We start from the raw sequence: 26,967 nt of genomic DNA on the forward strand, positions 1-26,967 counted from the left end.
GTTTCATTTAAATTGTATGGAAACTGTAGAAGTAGGGTACACAATGAAAAAATGTCGTTGTAATATTATTTAGTTGAAAGAGGTAGAAGCTAGGGAGGGGCGCGAGGATTCCAAGAACTATCATGTAAGGTATGTTAGTTTAAGAAAATAGAAAACTACAGTGAAATTATAAAGCATTTTTAACAAACAACTATTTGAACCGTGCCATAAAAAAAACAACATAGTGGGTTTGCGACCAGCATGGATCCAGACCAGCCTGTGCATCCGCGCAGTCTGGTCAGGATCCATGCTGTTCGCTAACGGTTTCTCCAATTCCAATAGGCTTTAAAAGCGAACAGCATGGATCCTGACCAGACTGCGCGGATTCGCAGGCTGGTCTGGATCCATGCTGGTCGCAAAGCCACTATGTTGGTTTTCTCATGTCACGGCTCATTTTATTATCTGACCCAAATGAATATGACATTTGACGTGTATGACCTTAACCATAAAATATCCGTGCCCATACCAAAGATTAATTCTTACATATTATTGTGATATCGCGAGCAGTAGTTAAGACAGTATATAGTGGAAATAAATAGTTGTTAAGTAACGGTGAAGCTGAACTGTGATGCCGGGTAAGTATCTCCTTGAAAACTTGATCTTAAACACATACCATTGCTTTAGAAGAAGATTCGACTATATGTATTCCATCTGTAGTATTTATTATAAATTTTTGAATGATTCTATACATACACAGTATAACACTATAATGCATACTCTGTATAATTTATCATATATTTTAAAATAAATAAATAAAATAAATTTACCATAGTATGATTTTGAACACTGCATGAATCATTAACCTGTTAGCCTAAACCTTTTACTTGTGCATTTATATAACTTCATAAAGCTTATAACATGGCAAAAAAAACAAGAGGGCCAAGATGGCCCTAGGTCGCTCACCTGAGAAACACACCATAACAGTGTTGTAAACATGTTTGACCTAGTGATTTCGTGGAAATAAATATTCTGACCAATTATCATTAAAATTGGAGCAAAAATCTTGAGTATAAATAAGTATTTTCTTTGATTCGACCTGTGACCTAATTTTTGACCCCAGACTACGAGACCCATATTCGAACTTGACCTAGATTTCATCAAGACTATCATTCTGACCACATTTCATGAAGATCAATTGAAAAATACAGCCTCTATCGCATACACAAGGTTTTTCTTTGATTTGACCTTGTGACCTACTTTTTGATCCAAGATGATCCATTTTCAAACTCGGCCTAGATTTCATTAAGGTTATCATTTTGGACTTAATTTCAGGAAGATCAATTGAAAAATACAGCCTCTATCGCATATACAAGCTTTTCCTTTGATTTGACCTAGTAACCTACTTTTTGACCCCAGAGGACCCATATTCGAACTTGACCTAGATTTCATCAAGGCAATCATTCTGACCAAAATTCATCAAGATTAATTGAAAAATACAGCCTCTATCGCATACACAAAGTTTTTCTTTGATTTGACCTAGTGACCTAGTTTTTGACCCCAGATGACCCGTTTTCGTACTCGGCCTAGATGTCATCAAGGTCATCATTCTGACCAAAATTCATGAAGATTAATGGAAAAATACAGCCTCTATCGCATACACAAGGTTTTTCTTTGATTTGACCTAGTGACCTAGTTTTTGACCCCAGATGACCCATTTTCAAACTCTGCCTAAATTTCATCAAGGTAATCATTCTGATCAAAATTCATGAAGTTTAATTGAAAAATACAGCCTCTATCGCATACACAAGGTTTTTGTTTGATTTGACCTAGTGACCTAGTTTTTGATCCTAGATGACCCATTTTCGAACTCTGCCTAGATTTCATCAAGGTTATCATTCTGACCAAAATTCATGAAGATTAATTGAAAAATACAGCCTCTATCGCATACACAAGGTTTTTCTTTGATTTGACCTAGTGACCTAATTTTTGACCCCAGATGACCCACTTTCAAACTCGGCCTAGATTTCATGATTTTCATCAAGGTAATCATTCTGACCAATTTTCATGAAGATCAGTTGAAAAATACAGCCTCTATCGCATACACAAGCTAAATGTTGACAGACAGATGACAGACGACGGACGCCGGACATTGAGCGATCAGAAAAACTGACCTGAGCATTGCTCAGGTAAGCTAAAAAGAAATAACCTATCTAAAACAGTAATTTTGTTGTCTAATAAAATCATAAGTGTTCAGATGCATACCAATTATACCACAATATTCATAGTTTAAACAGGTAAAGTAAATTCATTTGATGTACAAACAAAAATGTCATAATGCTCATTTATATATTAGTTATCACTTCAATCCAAAACAAATATGGCAATTATCGATTATTTATTCTTTTCACATTGAGAACAAGCGGAGGTTTTGGTTTTACACTAAGAGCTTGAATCCTCTTGAAGGTGTAATTTGGCACTACACTGAATTCAAACTCCCTGAGTAGGCTGGACAAAACCATCCTCATTTCCAGCATGGCAAACTTGTGCCCTATGCACATGTATGGTCCGGCAATAAATGGCAAGTGTCTATATGGTTCTGTGTCATTCATGAACCTTTCTGGAAGGAATTTATCTGGATTTTCCCAATTCTCTTCCATCCTGAATAGAAAGTTTCAATGTAGGTGTCGAATCATTTATCAAATGATTAAACAGGAGACATATGGAGTTACACAAGCATTACTGATAAATATACGCTTTGTCATTTAAACAGTCTGGATGTAACAGTTGTGTAAACCAGAGAGAGAAGATTTGCATTACTGAATACCTAAATTAATGTAATATTGTGCAGAATGCTAAATTATTACTAAAAAGATGTTGAATTTCTACAAATAATTGTGCTGATTTCATTAGAAAATGTATTTATATATCAAAAATTAATTGTAAAATAGCTGGCTATATCAGGTTTGTAGGCAAGTGTTATAAAAAAACACTGAAAGGCCACTTCTGCACATAAATGTGGCCTCATTTTTTTCCATTAATTGACCTAGTGACCTAGTTTTTGAACTCAGTTGACCAACTTCTGAAATTATCCTTGGTTTCATAGAGTAAAGAGAAACATACCAAAGGCTACTCAGATTCGGAGCTGAACTAGAGTTAAATGAGACAAGCACTCTGACAAATTGTTATGAATATCAAATAGAAAATGTGCCCTGTAGAGTGTTAACAAAGTTTTTCTATGAAATTACCTAGTGTCCTGGTTTTTAATCAAAACAAGAGGGCCAAGATGGCCCTAGGTCGCTCACCTGAGTAACACACCATAACAGTGTAAACATGTTTGACCTAGTGACCCAGTTTTTGACACTATATGATGCGCTAGAAGGAGTAAATATAGAAAAGTGCTTGGCTCAGAAGATGCAATGATAAAAGATATTTGATTTACCTATGTAGAGCACCAAGATGTAGCACTACCTTAGTACCAGCAGGAATGTGCAGACCATTTATCTCATCATCTGTCAGTGCTTCTCTTGTGGTGTTTGACACAACAGGGTATAGTCTATAAAATGCAAAACAATCTGGGTGAAAATGCATGCAAGATTGAAACAGCTTTATATAGTTTGTTTGTTTTGGGTTGAGTGTCCTTTTTCTAAAGTATTTTAATTATGTAACCGCATGAAGTTAACCAAACCTGTGTTCCTGGATTCTGAGCCAGTACTACCCTCTTCATTGCAAGTAAATGCCAGCTTCCATATACAATAAAGTGGAAGTGGATGAAAGATTTCAGATACAATGCCTTCCATCAAATCACCATGGAAAGCATGCCTTGCCTGGGGATTAAACTCATGACCAGACAATCAGTAGATCTATGTGCTGTCCCTGCTGAGGTAAGTGGGCTGGCTTATATAATCCGTAATACACAGACATGTGAATTGTAAAAATATTTTTGATATATATACTGCTGGAAATTTGAAACATATACAGTACCCTCCTAATGTCTGGAAACAAAATTTATGAGAAATAAACTTTTAAACCAGAAAATAGGCCCATAGAATTTATTATGTTTTACATAATTTTCGTCACAGAGGAGACTTTGAAAAAAAAAAAAAGAGAACAATTTAGACAACAAGCGTTCAGCAAAGCAAGACAATATACGCCCAAAGTTCTAGGTCAGAGCAGGAGGAAGTAAAATTTGAAGGTAATTTTTTAATGTGAGTGACGGAATGAGGATGTAATGTGGAGGAGGGAGAGGGCTTTGCATAACAGCAATGATGGAATACTAAGGCACAAGAAATTTTAAAAAGTGTGTGGATTGTTACATTCCTTTCACAGCCACCCTGTGTTCTAAGTTTAAAGTCAATAACTTTAGTTTGTTTTGTTTGTTTTTTGGTTTAACGCTGTTTTTGAACAGTATTCCAGTTAAGTAACAGCAGGCAGATAACCTAACCAGTGTTCCTGGATTTTGTACCAGAACAAACTTGTTCTCCGCAAGCAATTGCCAACTTCCCCACACAAATCAGAGGCAGAGGACGAATGATTTCAGACACGATGTCTTTTATCAAATCGTCACCAAGAACATACGCCTAGCCCGAGGATTGAACTCACGAACCTGTGATCTGTCTCACGAACCTGTGATCTGTAGATCTGCACTCTCCCTACTGTGCTAAGTGGGCAGTAGTTTTGAAGTTGTGCTCCAAGACACAAAAAACGACAAACATATTTTAGATTTGAACTCAATTTGTGACCTTGATTTTTGACCTACTGATCAAGTTCATACGCTCTGCTTATCATCAAATCACCATCTACCTATATGTCTAGTCTGAAGTCAATACTATGGATATTATGTTCTGGACCGAAAATATGATAGACAGATTTTAACTTGCTGTCAACTTGACCTTTGACCTACAGATAGGGTTCATGCACTCTGCACATCATCTTGCAACCTACCTATCCGACAAGACTGAAGTCAATACCTTAATTGGTTATTAAGTTATGCCCATGACACAAAATATGAAAGACATATGACCTCTGAGCTCCATTTGTGACCTTGATATTTGACCTGGCTTGTGTACTCTGCATATCATCTCATCATCAGCTACCTACATGCTTTAAAATCAATACCTTGAATAGTTATTGTGTTCTGCATATGTAACATGAAGAACAAATTTGACCTTTGACCTTGACCTTTGACCTATCAATCTGCTTCATGGGCTCTCCGTAAGGTTTCATTGCTGTGGAGCTATATGCCAAGTCAATATTATAACAGATGCACATGCCATGACATAGTATGTCCTTTTTTTCCAAAATGGGTGTATTACAATCATATATTACTATTAAAAGAATTTCAACTTGATAGTCAAAATAAAAATAATAAATTTCATATTTTATGTTTTGACAGTGTTGTACTTATTTTAACTTTTCTACTGACACTGGGAGGGCACTGTAGACATTTTAACTACAGGAGAGTCTCCAACACTTGTTACATGCCAAGTCTCAATAATTCGTACAATAAATCCCTTAAATATAAAGCTACATTAAAATTCTATCATAACTTCACCTTTGTGTTTCCTTTATCACACAATGTAGATAATGCAGCTGATCCAGCATTTCATGTGTAATTTTATCACAGTTGTCTGGTATCACACTTTTAACCTCTTTCCTGGCTTGTTCCTGCACCTCCTGGTAGCTAGCGAGGTGCAGCATAGTCCATGTCAGGGTGATACTTGTAGTCTGAAAAGTTTAATGGTCAGGTAAAAGTTCAGGGATGATACTTGCAGTCTGGATTAATTAAATTCAAAATGAAAGTCCAGCAGTCTAATGTAGTAAAACATTGAGATAAAAAGTCAGGGTAACAGAAACTAGAGAATTAACAAGAAAGGGTAGCAAGAAAAACATTTTAGCTAAAACGTCAGGGAAAGAAGTAAAATAGCTTTAGTTAAAATGTTGTATGACAGTGAAAAATAAGGTAAAACAAATATATTTAATGTCAGCATCACACTACAAATGTGAACAGCTGAAATGAAATGTAAACCCATGATTAGAATGAGTAAAGTAAAACCAAAGGTAAAGTCACTGTGTCAGAGTAACACAAGTAGTCTGATTTAGTGATGAGAAACATCTTGCTGATTCAGAAATGTAAAGAATGTATCTGAGGTCTGGATAATGAAATAAAACAAATTGGTAAAATGTTAGAGCAATACCAGGGATCTAAGTACTAAAATAAAACAAATGCGTAAAATGTTAGGGCAATATCTGAGGTCTGAAAAGTGAGGTAAAACAAACTGGTAAAATGTTAGGACAATATCTGAGATCTAGGTATTAAAATAAAACAAATGCATAAAATGTTAGGGCAATATCTGAAATCTAAGTACTAAAGTAAAACAAATGGGTAAAATGTTAAGGCAATACCTGAGATCTAAGTACTAAATAAAACAAATTGGTAAAATGTTAGGGCAATACCTGAGATCTAAGTACTAAGTAAAACAAATGGGTAAAATGTTAGGGCAATACCTGAGATCTAAGTACTAAAGTAAAACAAATGGGTAAAAAGTTTGGGCAATATCTGAGGCTTGAACAGTAATGTAAAACAAATGGGTAAAAATGTTATGTCAATACGATAGATCTGAGTAGCTAAGCAAAACAAATGTGTAAGTTTTTTGATGGCACTGCTAGAGGATATACAGTAAATACACAAAAGTTAGGAAACATGTTCTGGTATCAAATTATTTCAAATAAGTGATATATAAACTTACATCAAAACCAGCAAACAGCAGACCTGCCACATTCTCAAACACCAGTTCATCAGGAATAGGTTTGCCTTGCTCATCTCTTGCCATCACAAGCAGGGACAGGAAGTCACGTGCCTCATTTACTGTTAAACATTAACATATCAATTAAAGTTGAGCCAGAAACCTAACCTTTATCAGCTCACCAACATTGTCCATACACATTTTGTGGTATTGCACAAACAATAGCTATTGCTTAAAAATGTTTATATCCCAGTTATTCTTTTCTATCAGAGGAATGAAGTGTAAACATAGTTTGCATCACAAATGTTTTAGTTTACTGTGAAATCATTAATATTCGTGAGGGACTAATTTTTGTGAATTTCGTGGTTTGTCAATCCATGAAATTTAATCCCAATGAACTAGTAAAATTCCCATTCATTTTATGTTCAAAAGTTAAAATCCACAAATTCATATCCCCACGAAATAGCCTTTTTGACAAAAACCACAAAATTTTATGCCCACGAAATTAAATGACTTTACGGTATACTATTTATTAAGATTGTTTATGATGAAAGCTTAAAGCTTATTTGAACCACTCTCAATTCCGCTTCCTGGAAAAAACAGTACTGGTGTCATATGAAAAGTCATGGACATAACCCCAGTGGGGCTCGAACCCACAACCCACAGCCGAAACACCTTAACCACTAGACCATCGCTCCCCTTAAATGTTTTGAGACTAACCTGCTATACTACAGTCTGTTAGATAACTCATTAACACTAATCCCCCAAATATGTTTGCAGGTGTATATGAAATACAGTACTATTAACATAAAGTCAAATACCATTACCTCGATATACAAGGGACTTAGAGGGTTTGAAGTGGAAAGAAATAATGTAAAACGTACTTATAAACTTTGATGATGTGGCAGTTGAGTCCAATAAGTCAACTGCCACATTATCAAAGTTTTTCAGTAGTACGTCATTTTGAATGTGTTTTGATAACGAAAGATTGTCAGTTAAATACGCATATTGTTACTCAATCGAAATATTGTAACAGTTATATTGGAAAACAGCTTGCCCGCTTACACGCTGTTTTAGACTAATTATTGAGAATTAAATACAAACATGCTAACATTAAAATTGGATTAAAGATTAAGTGACAAAAACACACACAAACTAACCTGATTATAAGTAATACATTGCCGGACAACAATAGGTTGATTTTTACAAATAACATCGATAATTTTGACAAGCTGTGATATCGAGGAAACCAGGTGTAAAAACACAGTACAGGTAAGTTGACGGGACTGAAAATCCCTTCGAGCTAAACAAAATATTGAGGTAATGATATCAAGGTAATGATAAATAATACCATTAAAATATATAGAGAAACATCGGGACCGACTAAAACACATCGTGTTAACCGGAGTATCGAGCTAACCTATATCGAGGTAACGATATTCAACTGTATATGTTTAGTTGGATAAATATAAATCCAAAGACATTGTTATTTACATGCAAACCTTTTTCGTTACTTACACATAAGAGTTATTTCATAAGTCATGCAGAGGCCCTGCTAGAAAGTTTAGTAGCCCATCAATAGTATAAAAGAATAAATTTAATTTAAGTAATTTAAGACTTCAAATCATTACTGCAAATATTTAAGAATTGGCTTTTTAACTAAAGGTACTTTTTTGCTCTCAATACATGTAACAATGACTTTGTTAGAACAAAATTTGATATAAAATTAATGTAAAATAAGTAATTACAAAACAACTGGCATCACATATTTGTAACAACCTACATAGAATGTTGTTTTATTCATATCATTTCATTTCATCATTTTTAAAGTGTTTCAGAGGCTTCACTCATTTCGAAGCATTTCTCTGACTTAAGGAGTACTTTGCTGCAAATAGTGTAACACAAAGGGCCACTGTCATCAAATGTAATTTTAACATTTTAAGGTAGTGGATCCATAATGACACTACTTTTTGCCTGGGATTATGTATTCTTGTAACCAATTCATCATTCTCCAAAGGTCACTGTTTCCCGTAAAAACCAAAAAATGATGAAATGGCATGCAGAGAAACCATATTCTGCCAATTTTTACTGCAGGTCCACTGCCTTAAACAAATTTTAAGATGTCTTGTTTAATGTTGGAAACAATGTAGGTGATAACTTAAGAAATGCACATCAATTCACAACTTAAACTGTTTATACAATATATGTAATTTCAAAACAGATTTTCTGTCAGTCAAATTTTAGGGTACCATCTCTACACCAGGTCTGATAATTTCTTAGATATGTTTGAACAAACTTTCTGATCTTTTGTGCATATTTTTGATTAAGTCATAGGCCATAACTCTTGTCTGGTTGAGTGAAATCCAAAGCAAGACCTCAGGCACATAACTTCATATGTGCAAAAAATATCCCACAAGGTTTCATGACTCTATACCGAATACTTTTTGAGATAAATGTGACATAAATTTTAATCCCTTTATGTGACTAAATCAAGACCCATAACTTTGTGAAATCCCAAACAAAACCCTAGGTGAACTACTTCACATGCTGAACAACAATCCTACAATTTTTTATTACTCAAAGTCAATCACTTTAAGATACAAGGGACACAAAGTCTAGGCCCGTTATGCATGCATTTCTTACTCAGTCAAAGGCGGTAATTCTGATCTTAGAGAGTGCACCATTTCATATGCTGAATAACCATCCTATGAAGTCTGACAACTCTGGGACAAATATCTTTTAAAATACACGTGCCACAGATCTGGATGGAGACTCTCAGATATTCAGACAAGGACAGAGCTAAGTCCTCTAAAAGTTTTTTTTGTGTAAGAAGGGGGGTTGGCAGGAGATGCACAACAATCAATCAACAAGAGCACCACCTACGGGTGCCATTGCTTGTCTGCAAGTGTAAAAAAAAAAACAAGAGTAATAGTTCAGATTTTCTAAGTACAAAAAGTGCCATAGTTCTAACAAAATGCAGGTTAGTGTTGTGGTTCTTGACGTACATTGTCCCCTAATGATGATAAACAAGTGTGCAAAGTTTCAAAGCTGTAGCGCTTATAGTTTTGAGAAAAGGTTGACCTAAACAAAAAATTTAACCAATAAACTCAAATTTTGTAAGTACAAAAATTGCCATAATTCTGATAAAATACATATTAGAGTTATGGGTCTTGGCCTGCTTAGTCCCCTAATGATGATAAACAAGTGTTTAATGTTTCAAAGCTGTAGCTCTTATATTTGTTGAGAAAAGGTGGACCTAAACAAACATTTTAACCAAGAAACTCAAATTTTCTAAGTACAAAAAGGGCCATAATTCTAACAAAATGCATATCAGAGTTATGGTTCTTGGCCTACATAGTCCCCTAATGATGGTAAACAAGTGTGAAAAGTTTCAAAGCTGTAGCTCTTACAGCGTTTAAGAAAAGGTGGACCTAAACAAAAATTTTAACCACTGCCGACGATCAAGTGATGACAATACCTCGAAGATTTTTTTCAAATATCAGACAAGCTAAAAAAGAAGTATACCAGCAGATTCCTCTCTCCCTCTGAAATACTGCCTCTTCTCACTGATTCTTTTGTTTATAACTGATTTGATATATTTTTCTTCCTCCCACCGTTGTCTGTTTACTTTTGTAGGTAGCAAGTTGTAAAATGGAATAAGTGATGCCAACAAGCTGGAATACATAACATTTTTATACTGTGAAACACTTTAAATTTGCTTGAACTTAATTTTCATGAATCTGCCTGCTCTGATCTGAACTGCTTTATGCAAATGTATATGTATAATAAAAATTATTTTGCATAAAAATAATTGCATTTATTTTCTAACGAAATATGTGGATATCTCGTTGTTAGGCATGTAAACAATAAACTATCATTGTTGTCAAGTAATCCTGTTTTTCTAATCCTCGGTTTATATATAACAAATAAATGATGAACGCAGAAGCGTCAGGGAACCACTCGAGCGTTATATAAACTCGAGATCACGTGCAGTATTCTCAGTTCAACCACAGTATTGCTACGTAGCAGTTCAAGTGTTCGTTAAAATTGCCCACCCGCCACACCCCAGTTATAATAATAATATAAAAAATCTGTTCAATACGACAATATCATTATTATTGCATATTTTAATTCTGTTATGGCAATCTGACTGTTTTGCGTAGTACTTATGTTACAGATGATATGCTGCTGTCTGGATGCTAACATCTGAAGTGATCAGAACCAGGATACCTTTCATGGATGTTGAAACAATCGGATTCCTGGGCTACAAATCACTTGTTACACAGTCAATCGAAAGCGTATCAAGATCTCTCCAGACAATAATTAAACGAGAAATCCATATGTTTAGAAGTAAGTTGTAAACTTACTGGATTATTACTTGAATAGACATACACTAAATATATATATATTCAAGTTTGGTAACTAGACGATTATCTGAGTTATCACAACAATGTTATGTGCTCTCGGAACTAGTGAAAAATATGGAATTTATCCGCCAACCAATAAGCAGCATGGACTAAGACTATTGGATGTTATCGTTCAGATGGAAGATTCATAAACTAAAAACGTTATTATAGTGGAGCAGCTTAGTGTGAAAATCTAAGGAAATACTTCACTTGATGATACAAGTAAGAAATTTACACCAAATGTTCATCATATGACCCAGATTCAAAAATGATCGAGGGCCATCTAAAAATCATCCATTTTCAAGATGGCCTCCAAATTTCAAAATGGCTGCCAGAATTGAGGCAGTTTTCATATAATCAGGATCTGTAAGTTTCTAAAATATCATATTTGTTGAGCTGTAACATGTTTTTCTATCAGTTTGTTCCCATAAACTGATAGTTTTATTTTTAATGTTGCCTTTTCCAAATATAGACCCATTTAAGAAGGTCCCCATCTTTAAAATGACTGCCAGACTTTTAGATAACGTTCTTATCACGGCCAAGTATGAGTCTTCTACTTTCAGTGCTATAACCATCGACTATTGATTAAATCCTGGTCCCAGATAAACCTGAAAGCACATTATTATGACACTGGCCTGAAATAAGCTAATATGGTTTATATGGACGTCTCTTCTTTTCAATCTGTTCTCTGTTCTACCCTTCATTTCTTGCTTTGTTTCACTGAGAAACAGTATCAAAATCATGACAATACTGAACCATTACTAATCAGCTGAAACAAAATCTTTAATTAAATGATATGTGTAATGATTCTATAGAATGAACTACAAACACTACAAGGGCACACTGATATAGTTCATAATGTCATGTTACTCAGCATAGGGTCCAGTGACAACTTCCGTACGTATATGTAACAAAAAAAACCCCAAGTCATATCACATACAGCAAAAAATGATAATTCCTTGGCCTTCAAATTAAAATAGTACATACTTTGTATTAACATATACCAAATTTGAATATGTCATTGTAAGTTTGAGTGTTTAAGTGTCTGTGCTTTTGTTTATATTCTATTTCAAACTCTTGATAATGTTGAAAAGAGTTTAATAGAAGACCTCCTAAACTATGGAATAGCTTTCTTAGATGCGTTGAAAATAAAACTCAACTATTGAGTTTTCGTGCGGATAAAACAAGACGTATCACTAATGGTGATGAAAACCCCCAGATATCAGCTTATTGTCAGAGGAACAGGGTTATTGAAAATATGATACATTGCTTTGTATACTGTACAAGAAGAAAATGTACAAAGACGCACAAAAATGGTGCGCAAAACTGTATAAGATTCCCATACTTCACTGCTGTACCTTAAAAAAAAGAAAGTAGGTCAAGATAAAGGTTACTGAAAATCAGTTTTGAAATGTTTGTTCAAAACTGTACAAGTGGTTCGAATTTTATGGCAATCTCTTAAAAAAGAAGAAATTAATTCAGTAGGTCAAGGTCATGGACAAGGGACCATGTAATCTGCTTTTTTAATCTTGTCTTTTGGCATTTTCTGTGATATGAAGGCTCCATAACCACAAATGAAATCAAGCCTGCACCATTTTCGTTTATGTCGGGTTTGGAGACCTGTGGGTTTCCACTTTTTTATTTTATTACATCACCAAGGGTCATCAACTAGTTATACTTAACAAATAAAGTATGTTAAAATATCCAATGTAACTCTGTTCGTATTTGAAACAAATAAAGGGCAACAACTTAGTCAAAACTCATTCTAATGGAACGTGTTTTGCACATGCATAACTACACTTGGTACCAATGATAATAGTTATAACAAGGTGTGATAAAAGTCTGGCATACAATGACTGATAAGTAGCGCGGACATTTTTTCCATATACATATATAGAAAAAATAATAAAGGGCTATAACTATGTGAAAAATAACTCAATTGGAACATGCTTTGCACATGTTCAACTTGACTTGGTACGAATAATAACTGCAAGGTTTGATAAAAGTCTCGCATATGATGACTGAGAAATAGCGAGGACAAAAGTCTTCCAAATACATATAAAGAAATAAAATAAAGGACCATAACTAAATGAAAAATCAACATGCGCAACTTGGCCTTGTACTGATAATAATTACAAGGTTTGATTGAAAACTGGTAAATAATTGCTGAGAAATAGCGCAGACAAATTCTGTATACAGACGGACGGACTGGAATCCAGAATAGCCCCTAGATATCTCGGGGTATAATGATAAGGGTGCAAACCAATAAATGATCATAGCAACAAAAGCTGCCGATATTGTTTGCAATTTATATATAAACAGAAATGCGCTTGCTCCATGTAATCACGAAGAAGCGGATAATCGTATATTTGTTCATGCAAAGCATGCCTCATTGACAGAAAACCGAACAATTACAATTATTAGTTAGTTCTTGCTATGGCAGTGTACTGATGTTTTGTGGCTTGCTTACCTGGTCCTCACTCAGAGGCATTGCCATTGTTTCTTGCTTTTACCCGTTGGGAAACTGTTTCTGCATTTGTCGACAAGGGCAAGAAATCTGCATGGGAGGAATGGAATGTTTGTGAAACAGCTATAGTTCAAAGCATTTCATAGTCTCAGTGCTGCCAAATACATAATAACTGAGTAGGAAATGGATACATTAGAAACAAAATAGTTATGCTGTATGCTCGAGCAAGCACGACATGCAAGATGGATGAACCTTGACTTGATTTGTTTACCCGGAAACAAAGAGCGTATAATGGGATCCGATCAACAAAAGGTGGTCTGAAACAATTCATCGAGCGAGCAATTTTTCAGGCAGGCCATGTCTGAGGTAAAGCAGCTGTTACCATGGAGGAACTGCCGCCTCCGTCAAACTGGGGATGGCTGAAGCAGAACAATGTGTGGATCCCTTATCGGACGGAATTGTCGCTTAAATCTGAATGCTTCCAGGTCCTTCAAAGGTGTGACTGCAAAAGGACTTCCTGTACTGGATATTGCAAGTGCCACCACTTAGGTCTGCTATGCACAGCAATTTATGTTGCAACTGTTCAGAAAATGACTAAATGCAGTATATGCATATTTTTTTGTTTCGGCTAGAACACGATTTCCATTGTGTATAATTTCATGGGTATAGTAAATCAACAGAAATAGTTTCTTAAGGTTTGCCTTATAAGAAAATGTTGCTCTTGACTGTGCAAGTGCTCACGCTGTCCTATTTCGTTATCCCCTCGTGGTTTATAAGACGCATTTTCTAAAGATGTTAATTTATTGCATTGAATGTAATCTGAGTGTAATGTATATAAAACTTATATTGGTTGGTGTACTCCAGATTTTACCATTGTTCAAAAACAAAACTGCAAGTTATAAAAACTTAAGTGTTGAGATGTCTAAGCCATACAAAATTGATTACAAATTAAAAGAGTATGAATACTACAGATTGATATTCTGTTCTAAACTGAAACGAAAGTGTATAAATGAAACCAAGGAGCTGCGTTCAATAAACGCTTGATGCCCCCCAGTGGCATCCTTATCGGTAGTCCAAAACGAGGTCAAGGTCAAACTGACGTCAGGTGATGTTTGAAGATGAGGAATGGCCACAGTTTACATCTGTATTTGTATCAATTCATTCTTGTAAGGGGTATTGATGCTAGACGAAACGGTCCCATTTGGTTAACCAAGAGATGACCCATATAAAGCAAACTAAGTCCAAAATGAGGTCAAAGTCAAACTGAGGTCAGGTGATGTCTGAAGATGAAGAATGGTCACAGGTTACATCTGTATTAGTATCAAATCATTTAAGTAAGGGTATTGATGCAAGACGAAACGGTCCCATGTGGTTAACCTCGTGTGGACGAAGGGACGTACGTACGAACGGACGGATGGACAGACAGGACAATCACTATATGTCTCCGGCATCCGTAGATGCTGGGGGCATAAAAATGCTATCGTTTTAATGTATTACATGCTTGCCTCAAATAAAGTACTGAAAAGTAAATACAAAATGGCGGCCATTTTGTTTTCGCGGCGGCCATCTTGAAAACGACATTATTTCAATTGGCCCTTGATCTTATATTAAAGCGCATGCCAGGTAGTTACTGTCCTGTAAATTTGATGCTTGTATCATCAACTGAAGTATTTATGCGATATCCTGCTCCACTATTACTTAAGAATGTGAATCTAGCTTGTTCTTTCTGGAACAATTTATTAAGTCAGAAAACAAGGATTTAAAGACTTTTTGTGTTTTATTATTACATGACTTATTGAATATTTTACTCAAGTAATTCATCCGTAAAATAAATCTGTTTTTATTCTTTTGTCACTCCTGTTCGTAAGGGCCAAGAAAAATTCTGTCGGCCGGGGGCTTCTGGACGTTGCTATAGTCTGTCTGTTGCTGTGTAAAAGGTATTGCTCTAGTGCTTTGGCAATATCTGACTAGCCTCGCTTAAATGTGTCATAGCCTTGCTTATGTCATAGCCTCGCTCATGATAGTATTTGCCTTGCTTAGAATTACAGTACTTTGCCTTGCTCCATCTGTCCGCTAAATATTCCTCATTACTTTGCAGGTAACGTCGAGTTATGGGGAATGTTTAATTTACTGTGGTGTACTGTAGCCTCGCTCATTATAGTATTTGCCTTGCTTAGAATTACAGTACCTTCGCTTGCTCCATCGGTCTGCTAAATATTCCTCATTACTTGCCAGGTAACGTCAAGTTATGGGGAATGTTTAATTTACTGTGGTGTACTGTAGTATCCCTTGCATCCGTGTGAGATTATTCGTTACTTCTACTGCAACTGTAGAGTAATGATGATGTGGTGTGTTTACGAGCGCATCTGGTTTCCTCCCGGTTGACTGAATTTTTCAGCATAGGTTTTCCTCGGCAGGTAACGTCGGGTTACCTTAGACATTGGAGTGGCCATACTTTGCCAAAAATATTAACAATAATAGTTTTCATATATAAGGAGAATTACAGCAGGATTTCGTGTTTGCAGTTTCATATACATCTGTAATTATTATATGTGATTGCGATCATATCTTGTTATACCTAAAAGGTTTAAATAAATGTGTATTGAGCTGAGAATTTTGTATGTGTCTTTTGTATATGATTTCGGATGGTAAAATAAAGTATTGAATTTGTGACACTGTGAAACATGAAGCAGAAATGTATTTGGATATACCATGGATTAACTGATAAAAAACTTGTCTGTTTGTGAAATTTTTTGATTCACACTGAATGAAACTCACAATCATTAGCCAAGAAATAAAACTGTAGCAAACTAGAGCTGTCGAGGGGCTGACGAATTATACCCCCACAATACGGCATTGTCACAGAAGTAAACCAATGTCAAAGTTGAACCTCAAAATCAATAGGTGTCATCTGTTGGTCATGATCAACCTCCCTATTAAGTTTTATGATCCTACGCCCAAGCATTCTCAAGTTATCGTCCAGAAACGGTTAAACTTTTCTGGGTCACTGTGACCTTGAACTTTGACCTACTGACCTCAAAATCAATAGGTGTCATCTGCTGGTCATGACCAACCTTCCTATCAATTTTCATGACCCTAGGCCCAAGCGTTCTCAAGTTATCGTCCGTAAAGGGTTTAAGTGTTCTTGGTCACTGTGACCTTGACCTTTTATCTACAGACCTCAAAATCAATAGGGGTCATCTGCTGGTCATGACCAACCTCACTATCAACTTTCATGATCCTGTGCCAAAGCGTTCACAAGTTGTCATCCAGAAACAGTTTAACTGTTCCGGGTCATTTTGACCTTGACCTACTGACCTCAAAGTCAAACTTGACCTGTATTTTATGATGTTACAACTGTGTACCAGAATTTATTTAGATCTGTCAAGTCTTTCATGAGTTAATGTCCGGAAACCATGAAAACTAACAGACAGACAGACAGACAAGCTAACTCCTATTGACCCCCTCAGACTTCGTTTGTGGGGGTATAATTACAAGTGTTTTACAGTATTTAAAAAGTAATATATATTTCAAAAAAAAATGTTGATACTCAAAAATTTTCTCAAAAAATATGTTTCAATCCTCACCTATAGAAAATGAACTGTATTAAATTTTGTGATAATACTTTTATTTCTTTAAATAATAATAATCAGGATTTTTTAATCAACCATGATATCGAGGGCTTGGCGCAAGACTATTCTAACTTGATATTTTACAGAAAATGGTTATTTCACATTTTCTCTTGTAAAATCTGGAATTACATAATTCTGTGAATTATTGCAGTTATATTCCAAGATTGTTTCATTTTTTTTTCAAATTTCAAAAATATATTCCATCTCCAGTTATAAATTACTTTGTGCAAAACTATTCTAACTCAAGTTAGATTAGTTTTGCAATACAGTTTTATATTATTACTGACTACACATTAATGCAAAACTATTCTAACTCGAGTTAGAATAGTTTTGCAAACAAAGATAATGTAACTTAACTGTGATATGTTTCATGTAAGACTATTCTAACTAAATTTGATGATGTCATTACATGAGTTTATGATGTCATAGCTCTTTTGGCACTTGTGATTCCATTGTATTGTCTGAAAATGTCTGCCAGATTATGATTTTTTTGGGTTACCAATCTTTTATAAAAAGCAGAATGGAAGACTATTTTCTAAGACTTTAAGTTTTGTAAGTATCACAGTTTTCTTTTTAAAAAGGTCCTAGTGTATATGAATCATGAAATTTTATATTATTCATTGGCACTTTATAAGAGGCGTAATTATTTTAGAAACAATGTCACTCCTAGAGCGACACTAGTGATGGACAGCTTTTTATAGCTTACTTTGTATTGTGTCGTCTCAACATTTTCGCACAGTTCTCGTAGGAACTGACCATAATTTGAATCTGAACTCACTCATCACATTCTTTTTTTGTGACCTGTTTCAATGACAATTGTGTTTTATGCTTATAAGTTCCAAGATAGACATCAGTGTTTGATTTTGCATTCCCCTTGTCACTTAATTGTGCATATATTTGAAATCCAGATGAGTGCTAAATAACTTTATTGGACTTGACGACCTGATTGTAGCTCAAAATCATTCATCAACTGTGCAGTTGATCAGAGTCTGTAGTGTTTGCTACATGGACATTTTAATCAAACCTAATGATTTGAACAGCAAACCATGATACAGCATTGATAGTGATGTCTGATCTGGGTTTGTACTTAGACTTGACACTATATAAGTGGTTACCATTAAGTTACAATGGTACTGGAAACGTCCATATTCTTTTTCAATAAACTGACGCCTGTAATTCATATCGGGTGCATAACATAATTTAATGTGTCATTGCATTAATACTTTTATTTATATCGGTATTTTCAATCTTATTCAGGCTACTGAACAAATTCATAATATTAACATATTACCTTTATACGTGTAGATAGGTATGTAATACAAGGGTCATTATCTTTGCATTGGGAAAATATGCACTTGTTCTTCAGCAGAGAATATTACGCTTCTATCGTCGCGCAGTATTTCCATTGCAGAACTTGTGCATATGTCCAGATACAAAGCTAATTACATATATATACAGAGTATCTTTAATATATTAGCAGGTTGGACTACAACACCAGCGGACCGGGTTCGATTCCTGGTCACGGCTGATATCCCAACTAGTGTTCAGGGCTGGGTGATTTACTTAAATTGGTACTGTTTCCAGCAGTATCGGCCTAGACTGGATGCTGGGGAGGTAAATATGACACCTGCCGTGGGGTCGGCTGGAAACAAGGTGTTCCATCCATTCCAGGTGGGGACTTTCGTCGACTACCCACGTTAAACAAGAAACTTTACCTTTACTTTTATCTCGTTTCGTCTTTTTAAAAGTTAATGAACATAAAACTGTGTCAATACTGTTAGAAATGAAAAATGGTATGACACTGTTTCACTTACTTTACTTCAAATAGCTTAAATAAATAACATTTTCAGGTTATTATGTTGTCTGTACAAGGTTCATATCATCAAGGGCATACAAGGTACCATGGGGCTGGATGCAAGGGCATAGCCAATAGTGTAACAGCAATTATGCTTCTTGCAAATGCACAGTCTCCTATGTTATGGAAATCAGATGACATAGACCACATTCTTGAAGCTGGCGATATATACAGTAAAATAGTCCTAGACAAATATCTACTAACATCTGACTCATCAAATGTATTGATAGAAAGTTGTATACTCTATCAAAGTAGTCAATACATTATATAATATATATGCGTAATATTTTTTAAGATGTTTGCAACACAAATTTAAGACCTTTATTTGAATTTTTCACTTAGTGAAGGGCCAAAACTCTGGCCTAGCCGAGTAAAATCCCAAAATGAACACCTGATGCAAAGTTTCATAGGCTATAAAACAATCCTCTAATGTTTTATGACTCTAGGTAAAGTACATTTTGACAAACATGTAGAAAAAAACTTTTATTTTTTTACTTAGTCAAGGACCATAACTCTGGCCAAACAAAGCGGAAAAAAAACAAAAAATAATTTAGGTGCACAAATTCACATACCAGATAATATTCCTGAATGATTTCATGGATCTAGGAGAATTTTTTAAGATAAATATATATGCAACACATTTAGCACTTTATTTGTATCACTAAGTCAAGGACCATAAATCCAGTCTGGCTGAGTAAAATCCCAAACAGAACTCCAGGTGTGCAACTTCAGATGCTATTTAACAATCCCCAAATGTTTTATTACTCTTAAGTCAAATACTTTTTGAGATTCAAGTGACACAAGCTTGTATCCCACTTATGCATATTTTTGACAATCAAGGGCCATAACACTAGTCTGACTGACAAAAATCCAGAACAAAATCCCATGTGCATAACTTCATATAATATTCCGATGATGTTTCATGACCCTATGATATATATACTTTTTTAGATATATGCAACACAACTTTGCATGATAAATTATCTTTTTACTAAGTCAAGGGCCATAACTTTAGTCTGACTGAGTGATGTCACTAACAAAACCCCAAATGAGCAACTTTATATGCTAAATAATATTCCTGTTATATTTCATAATACTGGGTCAGATACTTTCTGAGATACATGCAACTTGGGCCCTTTTTATGCCTATTTTAGACTAGAAGTCAAGGGCAATAAATCTTGTCTGTGTGAGATCCAAATTAAAACCCCTGGTGCTCTGCTTCCCTTGCTGAATAACAATCTTGTGAGGTTTGATGATTTTGGCTGAAATACTTTTTTAGATAATTTATGAATGATACACATTGGGACGGACAGATGGAGGGACTAGGGTAAGACCAGAGCATGTGAAATGCTTTTATGGGTTTTCATGTTTTGACTTTGAGTGCAATTAGCACTGGGAGCTTGATTTCTGTTTTGCTGATCAATATGGAATTGACTTTTTTAAATTGTTTTCATATTTAAAGGGTTTTCTTGGTTTGGGCAATTATTAGACAAGAGTGAAACAAAAATACCTTAATTTGCAATTTAATCATATTAGATTCACAAAGATAAGAGGTTGGATTTACATGGATAAGAAAACAGAATCACTGATATTTTCAGTGAAGAGTTGTTATTTACTTTACAAAGACAGGAAATCATATAAAAACAGATATAAGTATATTTATTCCTTTTTCAACTTGCATGTCATGCAGACTTCTGAAAATTCGTCGGTCCGACGGACATGACCGGACAATTTTGAACAGGTCTGTGGTTTCTCAATCCGGATTCGGTCTGACTGACTGGCATTTATCGTACCCCAAGAACTGCAATATCTTGGACAACATATCAAAATGGCATCACTTACATATTATGCCGGGGCAGGATCGGGAAAGAAACATAAATTAACGCCCAGCATAAGTGAAAGGAAACAAATGTATGAAAATAAAAGGGTTGACCAACATTTAACGACTAAAAATGATCACACCTGGCTTGAATATGAAGTATAATAAAGAAAAGCAACATATACGTGGTACACTGACATTTTCTTCGGTCCGGCATATTTTTTTTGGTCTGGCAGATTTTTAGGCATTGCTGGACCAAATGTCCGGCCATTTTTTCCAACTTTCCTGAAGTCAGGTTATGGCGCTAAAATGTTTCCACATTTCCCTAAAATCTCACTCTCCCTAATCCTAGCCGAGGGAGAAGTGACTTCTCCCTAAAATCTTAGCCTAGCTTAATCCCTGCTAAAAACAACATAAACATAGCTTCAGACAGGTTGAATGCAGATCAGCCAAATATTTCTTAGCAGAAATTTCAAGATCCGCTACTCCTTTGCTGGAGCGGTATTATATCAAAAGTCCATCATTTGTTTTATCTGCTTCTTCCTCATGACAAAACTGTTCAAACTGTTTCTAGAAAGTGTTTTTGATAGATCTCTGCAATGAATGTTACTTTTCAGTGCACTTAACATTTCAGAGGGTCTTTTTCCTCTTAACACGCTTAACAGTTATTGTTACAGTTTTAAAGTTTCATTTGAAAAGGTCAATACATGATGTATGTGTATTAAAGGACACCCAGTTTTCTGTGTCTTAGATATTTTTGTGGAATCTCTTTATCATACTTGATTTAACCAGTTGTTGAATAAAATGCAATGTAAGTCTAAATTATGCTAAAAATGTAAGAGAATCCACATTTTGCTAGTAATTATAGTACAACTTTTACTGTAATAGCTTGGTACTTCAATTTCTATTGTACGTGGGGATATATTTGCAAGAATTTCATTTTAATGATTTCAGTTATTTATGAAATCTTAACACTTGTGAATAACATTCTGTTGTATTTATTGCTAGAATGCTCTAAGAGAAAAAAACTTGATTAGAAGTAAGAAATAAGTAGAATTTGTTACTAATGTCATTTATTTATAAAGATTTTTTATTTTATTGAAAAATATTAGGGTAGGGGCTTCAGGTTCCATTTTTCCTATGGGACTACTCATATATACCATTTTTCTTTATACAACATGAGTCTGCATGACTTAAGATATATTGCAGAAGTATTCAAGCTGGAGTTAGAATTATTCTGCACTAAAAAATAATTTGGATTCAACATCTTTTTTATGCAAAACTATTCCAACTTGAGATAGAATAGTCTTGCATAAAAAAATAGTTTTAAGTAGTGTGTGTTTCTGGTGCAAAACTATGCTAAGTTTAAAGATGTGTATAAAATCAAAATAAATGATTTTATTGAAAAACTGAAAGTGTTTAGTATCAGTTTAGCCTTTTAAGATGTAATGATGATGAGAAACAATTTAAAAGGCCATATCCAAAACTACAACGCAATTTTTTTCACTTCCTGACTAATTTCTGAAAATCAAGTTAGAATAGTCTTGCGCTGAGCCCTCGATATGCTGTCAGTGTTTTGGTGAAGTCAGTGTCTTGTATGAATAGATATTACAAGTTTTCAATTTGCATGCAAGTGTCCCTGCAGATGATATTTCAGGCAGAGTCGGGCACATGGTTAGAACCATCAACCTTCAGTTGAAAAAAAATTCTCACATGGAAGAATTCTACATTCCCATAGAGGTGCCAAACCCAGTGCAGTGAAATGCAAGAGATTTGAAATCTGCATCTTCTACTCAACCATAGAGCACCCTTCATTAATTTTGTGACTTGAATAGATTTATATTACTGAAATTTAAAAATACTTTTTAATACTGTAACAAAAGTCACCCATAGTCCTAAAGAACAGAAACTATCATTTGTAATAAGCATAAACCTCACTGCACACAATACAAACTTCATTGATCAAAGTGCAACTTTTTTTGTGACAGGAGATCCTTTTAATCTTTACATGTTTTATTATTAGACTCACCTTGCCCCTCCCACTTGTCTCAAATACTTGGTCAATATTTGAACACCAGCAGTATCTGGCTGTCCTATAGCATCTAAATCAAAATCAAGACCTGTGAAACATATACTGTCCAGAGCCTGAAATGAATGTAGACAAGCAGTTCTGCTATAATCTTCAATTATGACAGATATACTGTTCAAAGCCTAAAATTGTGCAAGTATCAATATTCATGCACAACTAATTTCTTTGGATTGCACTGATGTGTCAATCTTTGTAGTTTCAAAATCCCATTCTAACATGGCTCGATTTGCCAGTTAAACAAAGAAAAAGTTCAAGCTCTGTATATTCTGCCATAAACAACAGTTGGCATGGACCCGTAGAAGAAAATTTTGATGTCAATTAGGACGTCATATTGATGCAAGATGTATGGTTCATTACTACTCAGATAAATGAAGCCCAGTATAATTTTTGTCAAAATATTTCAATGACCATGTTAGAATGAAAACAATCGAGGCCTTCCTGTGGTTTGCCATCTAATTTACCTCAGTTTATCATTCAGATGCTTGGATATTAAACCAGACAAACTTAGCATTATGCTATAAATGATAAAACTAAACTAAACTGCAACTTTGTTGTGTGTCTTTGTAATGTTATGATGTCATTTCTGTTTACATATGTTAATTTCCAGTACCTAGCTTAAATACTACACGGAAGATTTTTATTTATTTATTCCATAACTTTGCAAGAAAATTATTCTAAACATTCTACCACTGGTTGTAGATCCAAAAAGGGATATCTGGCGCTCAGGTAACTGTTTTAGCAGTAACTGAAAAGAGCTCCATTACCGCTACATTAGTTACCCTAGAACCAAGATATCTCTATCTGCATCTGCAATCAGTGACAGATTTTCATAATCTATAACATATCAAAAATCTGTACTTCTCCAGTGGATATTTTCATAAATATTTGGTACAACATAATCTCTGTTACTGGCTACACTATAATCTCTGTTACTGACTCCTCAAAACATGGTACAATATAATTTCTGTTATAGACATCTCAAAAGAGAGTACAATATAATCTGTTACAGACTCCTCAAAACAGGGTACAATATAATCTTTGTTACAGACACCTCAAAACAGGGTACAATATAATCTCTGTTACAGATTCCCCAAAACAGGGTACAATATAATTTCTGTTACAGACATCTCAAAACAGGGTACAATATAACCTCTGTTACAGACATCTCAAAACAGGGTACAATATAATCTCTGTTATGGACACCTCAAAACAGGGTACAATATAACCTCTGTTACAGACATCTCAAAACAGGGTACAATATAATCTCTGTTATGGACACCTCAAAACAGGGTATAATATAATCTCTGTTACAGATTCCCCAAAACCGGGTACAATACAATCTCTGTTACAGACATCTCAGAACAGGGTACAATATAATCTCTGTTATGGACACTTCAAAACAGGGTACAATATAATCTCTGTTATGGACATCTCAAAACAGGGTGCAATATAACCTCTGTTATGGACACCTCAAAACAGGGTACAATATAACCTCTGTTATGGACACCTCAAAACAGGGTACAATATAACCTCTGTTATGGACATCTCAAAACAGGGTACAATATAATCTCTGTTACAGACTCCTCAAAACAGGCTACAATATAATCTCTGTTATGGACACCTCAAAACAGGGTACAGTATAATCTCTGTTACAGCTCCCTCAAAACAGGCTACAATATAATCTCTGTTATGGACACCTCAAACCAGGGTACAGTATAATCTCTGTTACAGTTCCCTCAAAACAGGGTACAATATAATCGCTGTTACAGACTCCTCAAAACAGGGTAAAATATAATCTCTGTTATGGATACCTCAAAACAGGGCACAGTACAATCTCTGTTACAGACACCTCAAAACAGGGTACAATATAACATCTGTTATGGACATCTCAAAACTGGGTACAAAATAATCTCTGTTATGGGCACCTCAAAACAGGGCACAGTATAATCTCTGTTACAGCTCCCTCAAAACAGGGTATAATATAATCTCTGTTATGGACACCTCCAAACAGGGTACAATATAATCTCTGTTACAGACATCTCAAAACAGGGTACAGTATAATCTCTGTTACAGACACCTCAAAACAGGGTACATTATAATCTCTGTTACAGACACCTCAAAACCGGGTATAATATAACCTCTGTTATGGACACCTCAAAACAGGGTACAATATAATCTCTGTTATGGACACCTCAAAACAGGGTCCAGTATAATCTCTGTTAAAAACACTTCAAAACAGGGTACAGTATAATCTCTGTTACAGACACCTCAAAACAAGGTACAGTATAATCTCTGTTACAGCTCCCTCAAAACAGGGTACAATATAATCTCTGTTATAGACTCCTCAAAACAGGGTACAGTATAATCTCTGTTACAGACACTTCAAAACAGGGTACAATATAATCTCTGTTATGGACACCTCAACACAGGGTACAGTATCCCCACACAACCTATTTTCAAACACATCCTATTTTCGACTGCCTAGAACTTTGTATGATAAAAATCTTTACAAGCCAAGTTTATCAGTTGTGACTGTTTCACTGTTTACAGCAGAGACAGAACATGTTATGAACCTATTCTCCTTCAGTTTTGGTACTTAGAAAACTATATAAATTCCATTTATGTAGCAGTACTATGTTTTCATGAGGTTTTTCTTATTACTAAAAAACCTGCGTCTTTCCTCGTCTACTGCCTATTCTTGCTTAAGCTAATATCAGTATTTATACATGTATATCTTTTGCACTAAATGTTTATTGCTTAACACATGCTTACTGCCAGAATTGTGAAGCATACTATTATTAAAGTATTTTGACAATGCAATCATGATGCCTGTCCTTGCAACAGCTTTCTTCATTTTCTAAGCAATTTGAAATATTTGGAGTGTCAAAAGCTTAGCAATTATATAATACATCGTCATTTGTGACAGCTATCAATGTAGCAGATGTGACACCCTGGTTCTCTGGAGTAATTGAGCACATGATATAGTTCTTTAGATAATGCACTAACTTTTGGCTGCCATTTACTTTACCCTACCCCCTGTAATTTAGGTAATTTAGTTTGACAGTTTTAAAGATCTTAGCGAGGAAGAAGTTAGAAAAATTATAAACCAATTACAGACAAAATCATGTGAACTTGATATTCTACCAACAAAAGTGCTAAAATCATACTTGGATGAGCTGTTGCCTGTTATTACTAAATTGGTTAATTTGTCGTTGCGCGACGGCATCTTTCCAACAAACTGGAAACAGGCAATTGTAAGACCTTTGTTGAAGAAAATGGGACTGGAACTTGAATTCGCAAACTACAGGCCTGTTAGTAATCTATCGTTTCTGTCAAAATTAATTGAAAAAGCAACTCTGTTCAGGCTCAATGATCATGTAAACAAACACAATCTTCTACCAAAAAACCAATCTGCTTACAGGAAAAACCATTCTTGCGAATCAGCACTGTTACGTCTTGTAAATGATTTACTGGATGCTATGGAGAAGAAAGAAGTTACGGCGCTAATTGCCATCGATCTCAGTGCCGCTTTTGATACTGTAGATCATGACATTCTTGTTGATGTGTTAAACAAGCAGTATGGCGTTCGTGGAACAGCACTGAGCTGGGTTGATTCCTATCTGCGCCCCAGAAGTTGTCGTGTAAGTGTCAATTCAACCATGTCATCTCCACGCCAATTAAATTGTAGCGTTCCACAAGGGAGCTGCTTAGGACCGTGGCTATATTTGACATATGCGGGGACACTGTTTGATGTTGTTCCGCTGTCGATTTCAGTTTACGGCTTTGCGGATGACCACACTGCTAATAAACGCTTTAAACCATCATCTCCAACAGTAGAATCCCAGGCAATACGAGAACTTGAACAATGTGCTAAAACAATCAACAACTGGATGAATGAAAATAAGCTGAAAATGAACACTTCCAAAACCGAGTTCATCATGTTTGGTAGTAGGCAACAGCTCTCTAAGTGTTCAACT

General features: G+C 35.1%; 1 protein-coding gene across 1 annotated transcript in view; it reads right to left on the reverse strand.

Moving 5' to 3' along the window:
* Window positions 1-682: 682 nt before the first annotated feature.
* Window positions 683-26,967, reverse strand: part of LOC123566004 (cytochrome P450 4c21-like) — a 48,597-nt gene continuing 22,312 nt past the window's right edge. The window contains exons 7-12 of the mRNA XM_045359810.2: window positions 22,931-23,046; window positions 10,248-10,396; window positions 6,726-6,844; window positions 5,531-5,703; window positions 3,419-3,532; window positions 683-2,637 (exon numbers count right to left, since the gene is read on the reverse strand). Of these exons, the coding sequence (XP_045215745.2) occupies window positions 2,364-2,637; window positions 3,419-3,532; window positions 5,531-5,703; window positions 6,726-6,844; window positions 10,248-10,396; window positions 22,931-23,046 (945 nt within the window). The 3' untranslated portion in view covers window positions 683-2,363. The remainder of the gene's footprint in view (window positions 2,638-3,418; window positions 3,533-5,530; window positions 5,704-6,725; window positions 6,845-10,247; window positions 10,397-22,930; window positions 23,047-26,967) is intronic.

This window comes from Mercenaria mercenaria, chromosome 8, assembly GCF_021730395.1.
Source record: "Mercenaria mercenaria strain notata chromosome 8, MADL_Memer_1, whole genome shotgun sequence".
NCBI lineage: Eukaryota > Metazoa > Mollusca > Bivalvia > Venerida > Veneridae > Mercenaria > Mercenaria mercenaria.